Source organism: Sceloporus occidentalis, unplaced genomic scaffold, assembly GCF_023333645.1.
Source record: "Sceloporus occidentalis isolate IW3139 unplaced genomic scaffold, rSceOcc1.0.p SCAF_1, whole genome shotgun sequence".
NCBI classification, from domain to species: domain Eukaryota; kingdom Metazoa; phylum Chordata; class Lepidosauria; order Squamata; family Phrynosomatidae; genus Sceloporus; species Sceloporus occidentalis.
In genome coordinates this window covers 61,123,923-61,145,152 of record NW_028316981.1, presented here as the reverse complement: position 1 = coordinate 61,145,152, position 21,230 = coordinate 61,123,923, and the positions used below count along the sequence as shown (strand labels likewise).

At 42.9% G+C, this 21,230-nt stretch overlaps 1 protein-coding gene across 1 annotated transcript in view; it reads right to left on the bottom strand.

Moving 5' to 3' along the window:
* TKT (transketolase) overlaps positions 1 to 13,280 on the bottom strand; it is a 45,224-nt gene extending 31,944 nt beyond the window's left edge. The window contains exon 1 of the mRNA XM_089522800.1: positions 13,119 to 13,280. Coding sequence (XP_089378926.1) covers positions 13,119 to 13,225 — 107 coding nt within the window. The 5' untranslated portion in view covers positions 13,226 to 13,280. The remainder of the gene's footprint in view (positions 1 to 13,118) is intronic.
* Between the last annotated feature and the right edge of the window lie 7,950 nt (positions 13,281 to 21,230).

Here is a 21,230-nt window from a genome sequence, read left to right as displayed (position 1 = left end):
GCTATCACAGGGTTTTCTTGGCAACATTTGTCAGCGGGGACTTGCCTTTCCCTTCCTCTGAGGCTGAGAGAGTATGATTTGCCCAAGAGCAACAAGTGGGTTTATATAGCTGACTGGGGATTTGAACTCTGATCTCCCGAGACATAGTCGAATGCATCAATAACTTGTAATAATTTGGTGAAATAAATGCAGATCAACTAGCTAAGGTTTCTAACATATTATTGTTACAGCAACTTTAATGCAATAGTTAAAATCCAGAAACCCTACTGATAGATTAAAAATCTCATTGTTTGAACAGCATATGGTAGAGTTCAATTTCCTATATTTTCCATGCATGTTAGGATTTTAACACCACAAACACCATCCAAAAGTTGCATGACATCAATACGACTTGAGTATATGGCTGCATCCGCATTGCAGAAATAACCCAGTTTGAAATCATTGTAACTACTATGGATCAATGCTATGAAATTCTGGGAGTTGTAGTTTTGTGAGATATTTAGCCTTCTCTGTCAGAGTGTTACAGTTCCCAGCATGCCATAGCATTGAGCCATGGCAGCTAAATGGATTATTTCTGCAGTGTAGATACAGCCTATGTAATGTATTTCTGATGAAGCTACGAACTAAATGTGTGCATTCAAGTCGTCTGTTGACATATGGTATCCCGATGAATTTCATAGGGTTTTCTTCAGCAAGGAATATGCAGAGATGGTTTTCCCAGTTCCTTCCTCTAAAATATAGCATACAGCACCTGGTATTCATTGGTGGTCTCCCAACCAAATACTGACCAGAGATGACCCTGCTTAGCTTCCAAGATCAGACAGTATCTGGTGCTTTTAGGGTATTTAGGCCTATACTAGTTTCTAAGTCAAAACTCTTTGGAAATTGGCCACCTATCAACAATTTCTTAAACACATGCAAATGCTTTTAAAACACATCAAGTAAAGGTTAGTGTCCGTCCCTTGGTAAGTACTTGCACACTAGGAATTAAATAATTAGATTTACACCATGACTCAAACATGTATTAGTAAATATTTATCCATGACAGTTAATCAATAAACCGTACATGCTTGTTTAAGGCTTTCATTACTTAGATCTTATAAACTTTATACTTAACCATCCTGCTAAAGAACTGCTGCTCTGGGGAGTAAAGTTTTAATAAACCTATTGGTGAATATGTAGAAATAAAACAAAAAATTAAACACAGAATAAATCAAGATTCTAAAGAGGTAAAACACTGATTAAAAACATTTTTACACCAAAACAAAGTAACAGAAACCACTTCCAGTATGGATTCAGTGGATTTAAATAGCATGTTAAAGCCTAACAAACTTCTTATACACTTTTGTGAAGACATAAGTGCTCATGAACTCTACTCCATCAGCACCACAAGGTTCTTTGTTTTGTTGCAACACCTGACATTTATAGATCAATATGTAGGCTTTCAATTGTGGCAGAGGATTTCTATATTTTCATCAGCATTTTAAGAACACAGAGGTATAAAAATAGACTGAAGATGGATTAATGATCAAAAGAAATATGGAAAACTGGCCTAGTTACTCTACATGCTGAAAGCAATATGTGCATTTAGGATTTCAGTCTTGGTTACTGAGAAAGAAGGCCATTAAACACAGCTGTACAGGCTTGCAGGCTTAGGAGCCGATTGCAAAATACTGATTAGCAAAAACACTAAGTATCACTGTTATGACATTTCCAATTAATTTAATAGAACTTGTACAAAAGCCTTCAGCAAGGCTTTCAAAATATACTGATATTGCACTAGGCACTGCTCTAGCCTAGCAAGGTTTAGGAAGACACACAGGCTATGTCTCAAGTTACATCCAGAACTCGAATCTAAAATATAAGACAGAGTATATCACACTGGATCTATTTTTTTTCCTACTGAAACTTGGTATTTATCAGTGTTTAATTTGGAACATAGGATTCTTCCATATAATTTTGCAAATTCTTCATAAAGTCAAGCTGAATACTCACAACTTGTTCCTTCTCTATTTTTTTTTAAAGGAATGTCAACATAGTGACTTCTGTACAAACCCAACCATAAAATGTAGCTTGCTTCTTGTTTTAAAAATCAGTTCTTTCAAAATGACATCTATCAGTTGTTCTTTCCTCCTTTTTAAATAAAATAAAATAAATTCTCTCTACTACCAATGGTCAAATTCAATTAGTTCTGGTCCGGTCAAACTGTTTGCATTAACACAAAAGCTCTTTTTACTCACGCAAAACAAATAGAGCTGCAACAGAAAGATGCATGCTCAGCACATAACAGTTGACTAAGCAAAAGCGTGCCAGGTGCAAGGGTGAATTGGGCACAGGAAAAAATGGCCAGAAGGAATGGAAAATAACTACCTTAAAGCATACAATAACTGGGCTCAGCATGGCTATGAACAGCAAAAATGCACTCCCATCTTGACTGAAATTGTGAACCCAGGTAGAGAAACAAAAGTCTGTCACTGCAGATACTAACAAAGGTAATTGCAGAAGAGACAGTCTTGGATGCTGACCTGATAAGGGTCGGGCAAAACAGTGAGGATGTATAATTTGAGATTACTGCATCTGAAGATAAGCTGGAAATCGTTGATCCATATAGTCATTAGCAGCCATGGTTTTCACTATAGGGAGGGAAGCATGAGACAGTTGCTGTCTGCATACAGTGTGGTGGACCACACAAAGCCATGTGCTATGATGGCAGAAGAGACTCGTGATCAGCTTCCAAACAAGATATGTGAAGACCCAGAAAAAAAACAACCCTAGGATTTAAAAAAAAGCAGGAAAAATGCCAGTTCACTATTTTTTCCAGCGTCTCCCCAACACTGGAAAAAAATGATGGGAGGGTTGTGGAATTTTTTGAGAATGATGAATATTTTTTAAAAAAACAACAAGGTGTTATTTCTAAAAGCTATACAACAGGAAGATTTTTGTGTGAACTCGGTTTCCTTTTCTCGGTTCTTTTGATGGGGATAGATGTTTTATATCTGCCTGACAATAAGGAGAACTAAATGAGACAAAACAGGAAGTTACTACAGGTTATTCTTTTTTCAGCCCCAACTCTTTCCTTATTATTATTATTATTATTATTATTATCATCATCATTATTATTATTAAACTTTATTTCTAAAGCGCTGTAATTATACACAGCGCTGTACAAAATCAGTAAAATTAAGGAATATATAAAAGCCTGCCCGAGGCATACACTCTAAAAGTAATAACAATTAGATAGAGGAATAGATAAAATTACAATGTAGGAAAGAAAAGGCAAATTAAAAAATATCAGATATAAAAGCAAATTGCATCAAACGTTATCAGACAGCCAGATGGCAATCACAAATTCCCTGAGAACACTTCCCTAAACAATATGATTTTCCAGCCTTAAAGCTGGTTAGGGAAGTGATGAGCCGTGCATGCAGAGGAAGAAGGTTCCAGGAATGAGAGGCAGCAAGAGAGAAGGGATGGGTCTGGGATGGGGCAGAGAAAATCTTGGGTTGAGAGAGGAGACTTTGGCTACCAGAGCGGAGAGTGCGAGTAGGGATGTAGGGAGAGAGAAGATCAGCTAAATAAAGAGGGGCCAGCCCATGCAGGACTTTAAAGGTGAGTAACAAATTTTGTATCTGATGCGGAAAGGAAGAGGGAGCAAGTGAAGGGAGGACAACAGAGGGGAGACATGATCATAGCAGCAAGCAAGTGAAATAATGCGTGCAGCTGAATGCTGAACAGGAATCAATGGGTGGAGGTGAGAGAGAGGAAGCCCTGCCAGGAGGAGGTTACAGTAGTCTAGTCGTGAGACCACGAGGGCATGGACCAGTGTTTTCCTTCCCCAATAACAAAAACTCACTACAAGAGCTGGATAAATCATGAGATGCGACAGAATGAGGAGACTCATACCAACGCAAACCTCATACTAGAATGTGTCAACTTTATTTTCCTTGTCATATGATATTTACCTGCCCGTATAAAATAATGGGCAAAATAACCATATTATAGTATCATATCATAGTATGGAGAGTGACAGGGCAGGTTTGTTTAATACATGTATCCCATCCTTCAAGGCATATCAAAAGAGCAAAACATAAAAGCCCCCCCCCCACACACACACACACACTCTAAGATTATATTTTAAAAGGCTGGGAAATGTAATTAGTTTTTTTAAAAACATGGCATACAAAAATGATCAATGATGGTGCCAGGCAAGCCTCTCTGTGGAGAGCATTCCAAAGGCTTAACTTGAGCACTTGCTACCCCTAACAGAGTACCTAGAAAAGGCAGGGCAACTGGGGGGAAACCTCAAAAATGACATGAGTTTTTAGTCATATAATGGATTTATCCATATAAGTTTTACAGTTAAGGACCTAACTGAATTAGGCTCAGAAACCACACAGAAGCCTGCTGAATTATTTTAAAAGAGACAAAGACTTGTTGCTTATTCCAGTTAGCAGACTAGCAGGAGTATTTGGAACTATGAAAGATTTCCAAAGACAGTTCCATATATGTTTGTGTATGTGAGAAAGTGAGGATAATTAGATGCCATCAGTGTACTTCTGGCTACCTACAGTTAGGGTTGCCATAACCTGGCTGCAACCAGGATTTTCCCGGTTTTGGTGGCACCGGGCCCTTCCCGTCCCAGGTGCTGCCAAAAACCGGGACAACCCTGGTTGCAGCCAGGTTGGCCACGGCCTGCGGGGCCTCGCTGCCCTCCTCCTCCTCCACCGTGCATGGCCGCGTGGAGGAGGCGGAGGAAGAGGAGGGCAGCGAGGCCAGGGGTGGAGGAGGCAAGGTGGAGGCGGCGGCGCCTGCGCGCATCCGCGCCACCCTACCCGCCTCCCCCTCCCTCCTTCCCAGCCTCTGAGGAGGCCTCGGCCCCCTCAGAGGCCGGGAAGGAGGAGGCCGCCCAAGCGCGCCCCTGTGGGCTCCTTCTCGGCCCCTGAGAGGCCGAGAAGGAGCGCGCGGGGGGGGGGGGTGTCCTGCATTTTTTTCTAAAAAAATGTCCTATGTTTTAAAATGTTGCCCTACATTTGTCCCGGTTTCAAGGTCCTGACTTATGGCAACCCTACCTACAGTATCTCTCAAATTTGATATAGTGTATATACTCATGTATAAGTCTAGACATTTTAGTAAAAAATTGAGCCAAAAATCTAGGTTGACTTATCAATTACATTGACAGGATCAATGTAAGTACTGTAGTTTAACTCTTGTTACAAAAGAATCACCCCTTGGTGAAAGGCATGAGCATACTCTGTCCTGGAAGCACTAGTTTACTCATCACCAGACGTTTTTGCTCAGTATGTTTTTGCTAAGACAGTTTTTGCATTCTAATCCTATATACAGTGATTCCCACACTCCACCCAGCTCCAAGCTTGGAAGGAAACCAGTTGGAAACTGGAAATTTCTATAGCCATAGACGCACTAGCCAACTAGCTCTGGCCAGTTCTATAGCCAACCTTCCTTGCTCTAGTAAGCACATTCTTGGAGACAAACAGCTATTCAACTGTGCTATCTGAAATACCTTCTCTACATCATGGTGAAGCTGGTATGCCCTTGCCTTCCACTCATGTAAGAAATGGGGGGGGGGGGGGGCTTAGTCAGCCATGCTATGACAAAATGGCTGGGGGCTATAGTTTTTGTCTTAGCACCCAAGACCAACCAAATGATATGCATTTCTGTCTATTAGTTGTCAAAAAATATTTCTGTAAAGAAGTAAGATCTGAAGCCATATTAAAGTGGAACCAGTAGCTTCACACAGAATAGAGGCAGGCCCAAATCTTAAAATGAGAGACTTTGTAGCTGCAAATGGAGAAAGGAAAATGTCTTACTTTCTCTTACTACTTCTGTTCCCAGTTACCTCCCAGGCTTTTTTGGGAGGGGAGGCCTGAACATTCTGTCTGCACAACTCACCTCTCTATAACTTAATAGACAAGCAAGATGCACATTTGTGACTCCAATAATGTCACTTTGCTTCCCTTGCATGATTATTAACCACATTTGCCTAATGAAGGAGCCATTAGGCTTTGAAAGTGATGAAATTTTCCCCTTCTGATTGACCCTAATTAATCTATCACTACAATGTGTACTTTGGATTTTGTTTTATTGTTAGCATGGCAATCTCTGCAATAATAACAATTACTATTATCTCAGATTCACAGTTTATCAGGCATTATTGACTGGAATCCATAATTCAGCCCATCCATAATTCAGTTGCTATCTGAGAATGTAGGAATCAAGTGAATTTTTCCTTTCTCCTAGGAATCATTGGATTTTATGGCATGTTCTAAGTAGTGGTGATAAAGAGGAAGTAATGATATAATGGGCTCTTTGCAAAAAATGCCAATGATAATGATGATTCCACAGCAACCACCCTGTCAAGCATGTTCTTCCACTCCAAAGGGCTTATTTGTGACCTGCAGCAATCATTAGAGCTGCTTTGGTCCAGAGAAGATTTCATCAGAAGCAATCTCACAAAGGCATTTCACAAGACCAGACTAAGCACTTGCAAGGAAACTCAGACCAAGCTAGGCACCCCCCTCCTACACCTTGTTATAAGCCAGGAAAGGTTCAGACAAACAAACTGCACTGTCAGAGCAAGTATCCATGTCTTCAGGGGTCACATTAACTGAAATTTATCCAGTAAAAATACCCAACAGTGCTCAGGGCACAACCACATGACAGATGCCACAAATTTTGCTGCTCAAAGTTAAGCTGGATGCAAGGGACTTCACCTAAAAGCAGATAGAAAAAAGGTCAGAACAGATCACAAAGGGTTTCTTCTCATCCTCCTCTAGACCAGGTTTGAGAGAACCCTGAACCACACCATGAAACTTCACTGAATGATACCATGTGGATATGACTGTCATGGAAGAACACGGAACAGTTGTCCTTTTTGCAAGTGGAAAGAAAGGAAGTGGCTGGACACATGGATCAGATTGGTAAAACCCTAGGATATGAATTACTAGAAGGCACTATATTTTTGTATCTCTGGTAGCCCATTTTCCACTCCAAGGAGAAAGCCACTGTGTTAAGCCCAGGGATAGCTGGAAAAAGGATCCGGCCACAGATGGACAAACCACAATCCACATGACACATCTAGCTCTTACAGTCTTGGATCATGATGTACGGCAGGTGCCCAAGCCCTCAAATTTTCATCTGCAAGCTGCTCAAGAAAGAACAGGATTGTGATGGGGGAGGTAGTGTTTGGGAATTACCTTCCCTGTGCATTTTCCTTCCTGACTACATTACATACCAGCCAGCTCACCATACAAGGTGGTAACAAAAGAGTAATCCCTGTCCACTTTCAACCAAATCAAGCAGTTATTTCTTCTCCCACTCAGCTGTTTGGGCATAGGAAAAAGTACCAGTTAGCTGGGCAGAAGGATGCACAGTTTAATCATTACTCAAAGGGAGGGGGGATTTAAAGCACCTCCTTCTCTGCAAGCTGAGAGGGATGTGTCAGTCTGAAAGGGAGTAATGGTGGGTGGCTGGGTGGGGCAAGGCTGTGTGCATAAGAATGTGTGTGTATATGTGTACGGGTAGGTGATAGCATCACTCCTGGCCACAACTTTGTGACCTACATTGTATCACTGTACGTCTTTCACAAGGAGAAAAATGACTATGATACCATGTGGTACTGCATTATAGCATTTCTGCTTCCTGCCATTATTACAGTCTTTTTAAAATGAGGATCCTTGTTTTGAAATACCATGTCACTGATATGTGGGATTTCAACACAGTACACCCACATTTTTCACTCTGATTCATATCTCTTATTTACATACTGTCTTACTTTGAAAGATCAGCTATGCTATCCTCATGGACTTGTTTAAATGGAATTTCAGTTGGCTTCAGTGAGAATTTACCTTAGAAAATAAAAGAGGAACCACCTCGAGGTTGTAAAAGAGTAAATGTAGCTATTGCAGCAACATACTGGCAGTACGAAAGGCAACTTCCTTCAAACAGTTCTGCTTTATGGTTAGGTGCTTTTATTTCAACAATTTCTTCATTTTCCTCATCTTACCTCATTCCTCCAAAATAACTTCAGTTAAAAAAACAGCTCTATTCAAAGAGTTGGAAGCAATTTATGACACAAGCATATTTTACAGCTGTAGCCAAGACCAGGTGACAATATTTTTCTGTCAATTTAAGCTCCCTGTACTCACTTAAATAACATCTCCTCACTTTGGTTCTATGAAGAAGAAGGTGTTACAATGTCCTCAGAAAAATGAAATCAAGATCAAACAGAGATTACAGCAAGAGGCTGGATTTCAGGTTCTAAAAAGAACCAGGCTTTGACACAAAGAGTTTAACATTTGGGTGTAGTCCTGGATGCATATTTGCTGACTGATATTCAGTTGATAATTATGACCAGCTTTTTATCAGCTCTTTCTGCACTCCATCTGAGAGAATCAAGATTTTGCCACTATGTTTGAACAAATATAAATAATTAGCTTGGAGCAGAACACTTTTTGGGGCCATTTTGATGGCCTTATTAGGAGTAAATTTAGTCCTAAGCAAGAGTCCTATTTAACGTCATGTTGCTGTTTACAAATACAATTTGCTGTAAAGACTTTTGCTCTAAAGACTATTATACTGTGAACTGTTGTGAAGACTGCTACAGAGGAAACCTCTAGTGAGAGCTTATGAGTTGGTGGCCAGAATTGATATGTGGGCAGAACAGAGCACTGAGGGTCTGCTCCAGTAAGGGCCATACATGTGGATTTTTCCTCTCAGTTTGTGTATCCATGGTATGCCAAAGCCATTGCCTTAACCAATTTACTCATTTCGATCTCTCACTGCCTTGCAATTAGCACAATTTACAGTCCACTTCAATCCATGGGCTTTTATGCTGGTTTATTGGCCCATCACAAAACCATAGCTAAACTTCTTTGATATCTGATATGCTAAGCAATTTCAATATCTAAACATTTGAAGTGAATAGCAATTGAACTGGGCTTTTGTGCATATCCAACATAGGTGGAGGAAAGGTTCACAAATCCATTCTTCTCCTTCTGCTGCACCTTCTTTGCAGATTCTTGTTCATAATCTTGGTTCAAACAATCTATTTATTATGGTCACATCCCCATGAAAAGACACACCAATGAAATGCAGGGATCCCAGCTTGTCATACATTACCTGCATGATGGTGCACGCTGCTCAACGGTTCCCACTTACAACAGGAGTGGCTAAACAAATGGAGGAGCTTTGTTCCATGTTTGATTTAATGTGTCATCAGGAAGCTTAAGTGTTCTCACCGTAAATGGTAGCGACTGAGTAGCATGCACCAGCACGTTGGTTGTTCATGACAACCTCAGATTCATAAGGCATCATGGGAACATACACAAAGCACCAAGGGTTTCCAAATGAAACCCATTTTGGGAGAAAGGTGGGATATAAGCCCCTTAAATAAATAAAATACATTGTATCGAACCTTGAAGTTGGGCCTTAGTGGTGTGTATCTGGAACACACCATCATAATGAGTTTCAGAGCAGAATATCTTTCACTATAATGCTGAAATTGTCACAGGAATTAGTGAGCTTACTGAGACTTCTGCAGACAGTGTGGATTGAAGAATGTGAACATATCAACTTTATAATAAGATATAAACTTTAATTTTATCAAACATGCCCCATACAACCAAATTTTCCATCATGCATAGTAAAAGGAAGTGTCTCAGCCAAACCCATCTTTGTAAAAAGATGGATGGCAAAAGTCAATGCCTGTCAATGGACAATGAAATAAATCTATTCAGAGTGGAAAAACAGGCTTACTTTTTGCATGAAGAGATACAGGAACTCTGCACCCACTCATCAATAGAGTCCAACCAAAGCTAGGCTAACTCTGGAATCTGCAGACAACAGAGCCCAAAATAAACTGCCCAGAAGCCTGAATAAACTGTTCATCTGAGACCATAGGGCATTTGGCAAATAATCCCACTTTGGCTAACTTGAAATTCTGCAGACAATTAGTTACGACTGATGAGCACAAAATGAAAAAGAACCATTTGGCCTAAAGCGTTATTTTTTTTCTTTCTTGCTTGCTGTGTTATCAATTTGGCATTCCTGGGTTCATATCATAATATTTATAAAGAAGCTACACAACATCTAACCATGAGGGTTAAAATAAACTGTCAGTACAATGGAATCATGCTATGTGGATCTCACTAATTATAGCTGCCCAGAGTAGTAGAAATGATTAAAACGGGCAGCATGATGGTAAAGAGCAACTCACCCTCAGCCAGACAAAGGCTTTCACACATATACGTGCAAACTACTTGCATCAACACTTCCACAGGCAAGCACAGATGAAAATGCCTATTTTTAAAGAGCAGTCTATTCTGCTTTGTTCTTGGGCCACACAACGGGATGAGCACAATCGATTATACAATGTGCCCCTTCCTAACAGAATACGAAAACAAAACAAAAAACACATAAACAGACCAAAAAAATCCCCCAGTGATATACAATTCAATGGGCCTTGTGCTCAAGCCTATATAAAGACTACAGCAATTGGCTCTATATCACAGAAAAATTGTTTGCCCTCTTCCTTGGAATCTTGAGAAGAACAAACCTTGAGTCCCACATCCAGTCTGTGTACCTTATTTGTACAGGTTATGTTTTATATCCAAAGAAATAAACGGAAGTAGCAACAGCTGAAACAGTTGACAGAAAGTTACCAAAGGCTTGCTCATTGCAGGCGTTATGAAACTTAATCAGCCTCCAGAAGGAGTTTCAAAACTACATTTCAAAACCCAGTCTTAGATTTGGGGATTAAATTCAAACACATAGCCATGTTAGTCTGGAATATCCTTATGCAAGATTTTGTAGCACCTTTGAGACTAATTGAAAGAAAAAGGCTGGTAGCATGAGCTTTTGTAGACCTCAGATGCACGGAGCAGAGCACCCAGCAGCAGACCTATATAAACAGGCTGTGTGTGTGTGTGTGTGTGTGCGTGCATGTGTGTGAATAGCAATAGAAATGCAAAAATTGTGGGTATGGCGATGATTGGGGATTAAAAGCAGCCCTAAATCTCTCCTCCCTTTCAAAATACAAGATCTGGTGGAAACAACACTTTCAAACACTATCTCTCATGCGCATTTAAGAAAAGAAAACGCATCACGGCAAACAGCACTCTAAAGTTTACTACTAGTCCATCCTGGGGGGAAATGGTCAACTCTGAAAAACCGGTGGTTGCTCCACAGGACAATGTCACTAGATAAGGCTGCAGAGACATGAAGGGCTCAGTGGGTCAGACAGACAGATTCTCTCCAGAAATATTTAACAATCTCCTGGACTGTGCACACAGGCAGCACCAAAAGTCCATGTTCCACCCCAGGCACAGGAGATCGCAAGGACTGGAAAGGGGTGGCATAGGCACATGGGCACCTGCTTTTCTAGATCATGTGTAGAAAAGGAAGACACAGCCATCTTCTCATGGGACCTTGTGGAAGGGGTTCACAAAGTGGGGGAGAAGGAGAAAGCATCTTAAGGATTCCCACTTGCAGGGAGGCCGGATATAGCTTTGATCTGGAGGTAAGCATGTTAAGGATTTGTCTGGGGAACACCACCTACTCAGAAAAATGGTAAGGATCGCTGTGCTTTAGAATCAAGGGACCAAATAAGTGAGGCCATCTATCTAAGGTGGAGGGAGGATGGAAATCTCTATCTATGTCAGGGACCAAAGTAGCAGCCACTCCCTCCCCCCTCCCCAGAGTATTGATGGGTACGTGGAGTACGTGGAGCAAAGAGGGTAGAAGGAGGATGAGTCTGGCAGCCTACCTACTGCTCCCACCCGGACACCAGCACCTAGAACTGAACCAGGGCTAGGCTCTGCCACCTGCCCCTAAAACTTTGGTTGCATCCACACTGGAGAAATAACCCCTGGCTCAAGGCTATGGAATTCTGGGAGTTGGAGCCCAGAGTAGGCAGTTAAAGTGGTGCCAAACCAGGTTATTTCTCCAGTGTGGAAACAATGCAGTGAGTTTGGCACCACTGTGGGATCCTGGGATCTGTACTTTGACAAGGCCCTTTGCCTTCTCTGCCCAAGAGGAATGGTGCCTCACCAAATTACAAGCTCCAGGGTTCTGTGGGACAGAGCCTACAGTTTTAAGTGGGTTTAAACTGCACTGTTTCGATCGTGTAGATGCACCCTTGGTTTTAGAGACAGGGCAGAGCCCTGGTTTGGACGGAGCTGTCTTCTCTCCAGAAGGTGGCGGGAGGGGGAGGGGGAGAATAAGGGGGAGTGACAGCTCCTGAGCATGTGCAAAGTGCTTCCCTTCAATCCCAAATCCTGGTTGCCAGGCAACAGGGGCAGGGTGCCCAGGTGTCCTAACCCTAGATGGAGGACCAAGCCACCGCAAAATGTAGGACCTTCCAGGAAAAAGGAGACATGACCACAGAAAAGCTCAAGATCCTTGATATAAAAGTAAAGCCCTGCTTCTGAGAGTCCTGCTCCAAAGGGAAGGCCTTCTGGAATCCCTCCCGGGCAGAAGGCTGAAATGGAGGACAGGTTCCCCCCCCCCCGGCCAAGGAGGAGGCCTTTTGAAGAACAACACTGAAAGCAGGGCCCCCCGAGAGTCCCTGGCCCTCTCCCTCCTCTGGGCCCAAGAGACAGGGAAGGAAGGGGCAGCAGGAGGAGAAGGCCCTGCAAAAGGGAGGACATGTCCGGAAAATGGACGACGCGGCCAAGGAAATGCTGAAGGCATTCCTAGACGTATCAATGGCTCTGAGTCCTGCTCTAAATGGAGGACGTTTGGGGCTCTCTCCTGGAAATGCAGAGCCGGCCTTTGAAAAGGAAGAGGAGGCCAGGGGAGCCCCCCCCCCCCAAGGCCTGAGCCCTGGCACGTCTCCTCAGGAAGGAAGGAGGGAGGAGAAAGGGAGGAAAGAAAGAAGGAGAAAAGAAGGAAGGGAGAGAGGAGGGCGGGAGAAGGAAGGAAGGAAAGAAGGAGAAAAGAAGGAAGGAGGAAGAAAGTAAGAAAGGAGGCAGGCAGGAAGGAAAGAGGAAGAAAAGATGGGAAAGAAAAGAAGGGAGGGAGGGAGGGAAGGAAGGAAGGAAGGAAGGAAGGAGGAAAGGAGGCAGGCCCCCTCTCCCCGGAGCCCTCCCTGGCTGACTGACCCGGAGCCGGCGGCGGTGGTGGCCCTGATGGAGTTGATGCGGAGCCGGTTGGCGGCGTCCTTGAGGGCCTGGAGGGTCTGCTGGTCGGGCTTGTGGTAGTCCTCCATGGCCGGCGAGGGAGGAGGCAGCGGAGCCGGAGAGCAGCAGCAGCAGCAGCAGCAGCAGGAGGCGACTGGCCCGCCGGCAGAGAAGGAGCAGCAGCAGGAGCAGGAGGAGGGTCCAGGCGAGGAGGAGTCCGGCCCGGGCTGCTCCGCCCCGCTGCCCCTGCAGCCCAGCCTGGCCAGCGGAGGAGGAGGAGGAGGGCGGGGGCCGTGGAAGGGCTTGCCAAACTTTGCCCCCTCCCCCCGAGGCTTGGACCTTCAGCTCCCAGAGGGCTCTGCCAGCTTGGCCAGCAGCCGGGAATGCTGGGAGATGAAGTCCAAAGCATGTGGAAGGCCAAAGTTTGGGAAGCCCTGCATGATCAGAAAGGAGACAAGAGGCAGTCGAAAGCGCCAAAGGGGTCCCAGAGCTTGGCTCCAAGCCTTGACCAGAATGGAGGCTGCAGGGAAGACACCAGAAGCAAGAACTGGACAAGCTCCGAAGGAGGAACGGTGTACATCAGGGCATGAAACGGAGACTCCCCCAAGCCATGGCCTTCCCCACCACCCTATACGGATGGCAGAGCAGATAGGGAGAAAATCCACCCCATGTCCCCATCCCACTTACCAATAAATCGGTCTGCGATCCAAATTGATGGACTGATTCAACAGCAGAGCGTGGTTTCCACTACATTTGCCCCAATCGCATTTTTTCCGACCACATTTGCCCTGATCACATGTCTTTTTCCCTCCAAAATAACCCACTTGTGGTTCCCATTCACAAATGAATTGATTCAAAATGATTTGGTTCCAGCCGGCCAAAGGGGAAATTTGGGTTCACATTTGCACAGAATCAATTGATCAGAAAAGAAAAAAAATCAGCGTCAATAAGATGTGAGTTAATTGGGTCTAGCACATGCCCCCCTCTCAGAATTGCTTCAGCGATTTGGATTAAGCGAGAACCATTGTTGTTTGAACCAGTTCAAACCAATTCACAGTCTGGTTGAAAAGATAGTAGGAATACTCATGCTTTGAGCCCTGGACTCTGGAGACCAGGGCCCAGTCCCCAGCTCCGCCATGGAAACCCCCTGGATGAGTTTGGACACTCTCAGCCTCAGGCAAAGGCCATGAGTAACTTCCTCTGAACAAATCTTGCCAAGAAAACCCCAGGATAGGGTTGCCTTGGGGTTGCCAGAAGTCGGAAATAACTTGAAGACATGCAACACACAAACACATGTTGGAGAAGAGTGCTGAGGATACCAGGGATAGCCAAGATGACAAACAAATAGGTCCTAGAACAGATCAAGCCTGAAATACCTCAAGTAGTCAAGCTGATCAATTTGATGCTGTCTTACTTTGGCCACATCATGAGAAGGCATGACTCTACTACAACTCCCATCTTCCCCTATTCTTGCCACACTGGGCTTCTAGGAGCTGAAGGCCTTTGGAGGGAAAAGCTCCAGAGTGCTGTGCGCTCCCTGTCTTTCAGCCGGGGCTCATCAAACTCTAGACTTGACAGAGAGAAGGGAGGGAGAAACACATCCTCTCACCAAAGTCATGACACATAAGAAGGGATAAAAACAACCTGAGATGAGACATGACTCCATTTCCAACAGGTTCCATTCCTGCTGTGACATGTTTATTGCCATATAAACCTATGGCATGTTTATTGTCAAAAGCCGGCATAGTGTAGTGGTTTGAGTGTTGGACTAGGACTCTGGAGACCAAGGTTTGAATCCCTGCTCTGCCATGGAAACTCACTAGATGACCTTGGGCAAGTCACATTCTCTCAGCCTCAGTGCAGAAAAAGGCAAACCACCTCTGTACAAATCTTGCCAAGAAAACCCTGTGATAGGGTTGCCATAAGTAAAGACTTAAAGGCATACAATCGCCTTCATCTCCCTCTTGTTCTTCTGTTGCTCCTCTGTGACAATTTTTTTAAATGTGAAATTTGCTAGTTATTTGCAGTCAAGCCCACTTGGATTTATGGCTCCCCTACAGAGACCTCCATTAGCCTCTCTAATGAGTAGCCCTGCTCTAGTCTTGCAAAAATCCAGACTTCCTTGATTGAATCAATCCATCTGAAGTGCAGTCTTCCTCTTTTCCAACTGCCACTTTTACCAAGCGTTATTTTCTTTTCCAGTGAGCCAAATCACATGCCACTTTCCTATTCTGTATGCTATCATAACATCTCTCTCCCACCTCACCCTTAGGTGCCCCTATCTAATTCCCAGCATCCCTAGGCTAGGCGAGGTTTAGATTACAGTTTCCCCCATCCTTTAGCCATCTTGGCCAGTAAAATTTGTCTCCTGGGCTGTGTCCACACTTCATTTTGCATGTTACAAATATCGTTTCAAAAAGCCCCTACTATCTGCTGCTTTAATCCAAGTTGTTACAGATTTCACTTTCGATACAATTATATTTCTCTGTATGAAGATGCAGAAAAAAATATGAAGAGAAATGCTTATTTATACTTACTTACACATATTTATACTTATTAATATACTTCTATATGTATTTATACATTTATAATTACATACCTTGTATAATTATATACACACACACATATTTATACATATTTATACTTTATTCATATTTATCCCTCTCAGTGGCTGCTCCCAAGTTCTGGCACTCCTTTCCAGAGGAGGCCCTGTGGTTTTTCCACTGGCCAACAAAGATCTTTTTTATTTAGTGTTTAACATGTTGCATCAGATGGAGCTTTTAATGGGGGTGTTTTCTTGCTATTTCATTATGTATTAAATGTACTTTAAAAACACTTTTGTGTGTTTTTTTTAAACAGAACAGCGATTTGACTGGGTTTCCACTTTTTGTATTAATACAGTAGTTTATTTTAGTTGTGCTGTGTTTTATAAATGGGTGCGCGCTGCCTTGAGTCCTGTGCTGAGAGAAAGATGGGGTATAAATAAACAAATAAATAAATTGATATAAATAAATAAAGTGACTGATAGGGGGAAGCGAATCAGGGAAAGAAAAAAGGTGTGGTGCTTGAGGCTTGTGCCTGAAGAGTGATACATTATTCCTCTCTAGTTGCTGGCTGGCTTGTAACTGTTTCTTGTTGGCCTTGCGAATAGTTTCACAAAGGCAAGTTTTATTTATATATATACTGTACGTTGGGAGAAGGAATCAAATTGGTTAAGTCTGATTGCTAGCTTTCCTAACATCCCAAGGAGGTTAGTGTGGAACTGACCACTTTGAGTTTGATCAGTTAAACGCCTGGCTGAGGTCCCTTTCACACTCTCCAATTATAGCACTATGATTCCACTTTAAGTGCCATGGCAACATCCTATGGAATCTTGAGATTTGCAGTTTACTGGTGGGCATAAAGGCTGCATCTGTACAGCAGGAATAATCCAGTTTGGCCCCATTTTAACTGCCATGGCTCAATACTATGGAATTCTGGGAACTGCAATTTTGTGAGATATTTAGCCTTCTCTGTCAGAGAGCTCTGGTGCCACAAGAAACTACAACTTCCAGAATTCCATAGAATTGAGCCATGACAGTTAAGGTGGTGGCAAACTGGATTATTTCTGTAGTGCAGATGTAACATAGAATTCTCAGCCAAAGAGGTCTAGTGCAGCAGTTCTCAATTTTTGGTCCTCCAGATGTTTTAAACTGCAGCTCCCAGAACCAGCTGTCATTGGCCATGTTGGTGAAGGATTCTCGGAGGTGAAATGCAAAACAGTCATTCCCACTTACTGAAAGATCCGAATCTCAATCCGGCTCTGCTCCGCTATGCCAAATCGATTCCAAAAGGTCCCTTGTCCATATATGGGGACCTTTTTGAATCGGTTTTTTGGCACGGACTTTTCCTCATTTGTTGGCAACTCCTCCCCAGCCTGGCCTTGACTCCTCCCCCGGCCTCCGCACTCCCTCCCCCTGGCCCGCCCATGGCCCTTCCATGCTTGCCTTGGCTCCTTCTCCAGTTTAGTCTGAGGCTGAGAAAGTGTGACTTGCCCAAGGGAGGTGGGTGGCTCAGCAAAGATTTGAGGAGGATGTAGCGCCTGCCACCGGCTTTCCTGGTCCCTTCCTCCATCCCTCCCCTGCCTGAATCACCAGATGGAGAGGAGGAGGAGGAGGAGGAGAAGGATGGAGGCAAGGCTGGGCAGAGGGAGCACGGACACCAGGGAATGGAGCGGGGGGAGGATGGGGGGGGAGAGACTTTTTTAAAAAAACTAATCGCAAAATGGGTAGAGTGGCTTAGCAGCTACTTGTTTCTACAAGTGGTTGCTTTGCCAATCTATCGCTTTTGTGCTTATTATTTATTTATTTTTTTAAAAAAGGAACCCAAAAGGTGGCACTCTGTGTGTGTGTGACACCTCTGGGGATGGACGACACAACACGCCCCTGCCATTTGTCCTTCCTGTTTTAAAAAAATCAATTCTGCCCTGGTGTTCTCACTGTTAGGAATCATGCCAGAATCGATTTTTTCCAAAAGAACCACCAAAAAACGGCTACCAAAACACCCTCGGCTTTGGGCTTTTGCTCCTTTTTCCCACACTGGAATCAATCCAATGAGAATTGGGATTGAATTCCAGTGGGAATTAGGGGCACATACATCAAATCAGGATTCAAATTGAGGCTTTTCCCAGTGGGAACGACCCCTTGGAGGTTCAAAAGCTGAAGGTCCCTGCTAATGCCTCATCAAATTACAAACTCCAGAATTCCATTAGAAAGCAATAGAAGCAGTTGAAGTTAAAATGTTTAAGTGAAGTGCAGTATGAAGGGGCCCTAGTAGCCTCCAAAATTTCATAGATGAAAACCTGGACGTGTATAGCCAAAAAACACCAGCATGTTTTCCTGATAGCCAAAGTTTTTGGGGAAGAACACATATGCTAGAAGAGGCTGCAACAGTTTGCTTTTGCCTGAGCCTACTGGGAAGGACAAGATTCTGTCTCATCCTGACCCTTCTGCTGAGTTAACAAAATACAGACTAATTTTTCACTTTGAGCTCAATTTGCAGGAATTGATTTACATTGAAGAGAAAGTAGGAGGGAGGGAGAGAAACTGGGGCATTTGGAAAGAGTGGGATTACAGAGGATTAGGATTATCCCTGCCAAATCAAGACACCCAGAGATACAGTATAGGTAATTCTGTAGGTAAGACTAAATTGGGGTTGGTAAATTCAAATAAGCAGATAATCAGAGTCAGCAGAAGAATCAAGATCAAGACATCCCTATTGGAAGATAGAAACAATGAAAGCAAAGTTCAAGAAGGTCTGCCAAACAGGGGAAGATTCCTATAGCATCTTTTGAAAGCTGACAGTTGAGTGGCAGATGTCTGACGAAATGGTTCTTGGGGCCTGAGTGAAAAGTTCAGAAAGAAGGCTTCTGCATAGAGCTCAATGAAATGCAGTCAGAGTGAAGATAACATATCTACCTCTCAGAAACTCTTGTGAGTAAAGTAGGGTGGAGCTCAATAGGAAATTAGCAATTATTTGGATAAGGAGTGAAACTGTAGACTTCTGGCCTTTCTCATAAGGCAACTCTGATAGAATTGGTATTATCCAATATTATTCAGGGAATATAATATATGGCTTGAAAGTGTTCATTAATTTTTAACAATAACTTTTAATATTTATTTGACATTGATAACATTTATCTCACCCCTTCCCTCCCCCTTCATCTATGTCAAGCTACCAAATGCAAAGAAAGAAATAATACAAATTGGAATTTAAGATACGCAGTAGAAGTGGAAAGCTGGTAAACTAGCTTACAAGGGAGTGTGATACACAGAGGCAGTACTTGGATAAAGAGATACAGCCTGCACAATATGATGTGCAGTGGTGGAATCTCAGCATTGTCTTCCACAGATGAGAAGACTCCATTGCAGTCAGAAGTTCATTTAATTTTGTCTTACTTTAACAAATATTCTGAACTTGTTGAAACTGGATGTAACTTTGGGTCATTTTGGGTTACAGCCGCTTGCTCATTGGGACAAGTGGAGAACCTCAGATATTTGGGCTGTAGCTGACTAGTGGTCAACATGAGCTATATTGGTTTCTCTCTCAACTGCTTTTCCCCAAATAACCACTACTGATTCAAGGGCCTAACTCCTATTGTTAGTCCTGACTAGAGTAGATCCATTCAATCAGTGGGATTTACTTTTGAGACTAACTGAAATAAAGAAATTGGCAGCATCAGCTTTCATAGATTTTAGTCTACTTCCTCAGATGCATTTGGTTGAGTGGCAGCCAGGTACAGACATATATATGCCATTGGTATGTGAGGACATCAATTCAAATTACAAATCCTTTGTGTCCCCTATGATTTTTAACATGGAACCACTAGGAGGGGTCATCCGGAGTTTTGGAGTAAGGTGTCACTTTTATGCTGATGATACCCACCTAATTCACTCCTTTCCACCTGATTCCAAGTAAGCTATTTCTGTCCTAAACCAATGTCTGGCTGCTGTAATGGACTGGATGAGGGCAAACAAACTGAAGCTTAATCCAGATGAGACAGAGGTGCTCCTGGTCAATCGAAAGAGAGATCCGGGAATAGGGATTCAGCCTGTGTAAGATGGGGTTACATTCTCCCTGAAAACACAGGTTTATCGTTTGGGGGTACTTCTGGATTCAACACTGAGCTTCAAAGCCCAGGTGTCGGTGGTGACCAGGAGTGTCTTTGCATAGCTAAAACTTGTGTGCCAGCTGCACTTGTTCCTGAAGAAGCCAGATCTGGCCACAGTCGTACATGCCTTGGTTACATCCTGTCTTGTTTACTGTAATGTGCTCTACATGCGGCTGCCTTTGAAAATTGCTTAGAAACCTCAGCTGGTCCAGAGAGCTGCAACCAGGCTGTTAACTGGACCTGGCTACAGGGAGCATACAACTCCCTTGTTGCAACAACTCCATTGCTGCCAGTTTGGTTCCAGGCACAACTAGGCACAATTAAAAGTGCTGATTTTGACCTATAAATCCCTATACGGTTTGGGTTCAGGCTATTTGAAGGATCATATCTCCCTGTACAAATCTCCCAGAGTATTGAGATCATCTGGAGAGGCCTTTCTCTCTGTCCCGCCACCTGCTCAGGCACATTTGGTGGGAACAAGAGATGGCCTTCTCTGTGACTGATCCCAAGCTTTGGATAGACGTACTTGTGCAGTCAGGCCTTTTAAGCTGAGGGCTGGGTTTTTAATGCTGGACTATACAAATTTTAATGGTTGTATTTTAATATTATTATTATTTAGGATCTCTTCTAGCTCTTTCATGGCTGCCCTTCCCATTCTTACCCGTCTTCTGATCCTTTAACTGTATCCTTCATTCTGTTTGATGTTTGATCCCAGGTTACTATTTTGACTTCCATATTGTCTAAGTTGAGGATCTTATCTACTTCCTTCATAGCCAACCATCCAAATCCTAGATTTCTGATTTCTTGACTGCAGTCTCCATTCTGATTTGGGTCTGAGCCAAAGTACTGTTTCACCATGCTCATATGTACTTTAAATTAGCTTAAAATAATTGAAATAAATAAATACCCCACGGCATGGAATAGTAAATTGAAACTCTCTTGCAGCAGAACAATTATTCCTTTGAGGAAGAAACTTCCTAAAATCACTCAGGATACAGTTATGGTATAAGTTCCTTTACAGTGGATCAAGGACTTTGAAGGTTACAGAAGGTTTACCTTGAAATTCAGCTATGCTTGAAGTTGCAATCTAACAGTATCATGAAGGTTTAATAATTTCCATCCTCACCTTTAAAAGTTTGGGGCAATGTTTCACAAGATCTCAATTGGTTTCCACTTTGTCTTTCCATCCCCTGCCTGATTCATGTTGACACTGCATCTATTTAGGGTAGGCCAAATATATGTTCATATACATGTATGTGTTGAAATATTATGTTAAACTGAACAAAAGAGAATGTTAAAAACCAAAAATGTTATTCTGAGTCTCTAAACTGTTCCATGGCTTGTTTTAAATCAAAGCAGATTTTAAGCTTTCAGCCTCTTTCCTTACAATACTGCTCTTTCTTAGAAAGTAATGTGCCACCAAGATTTTAGAACAGACTGAAACA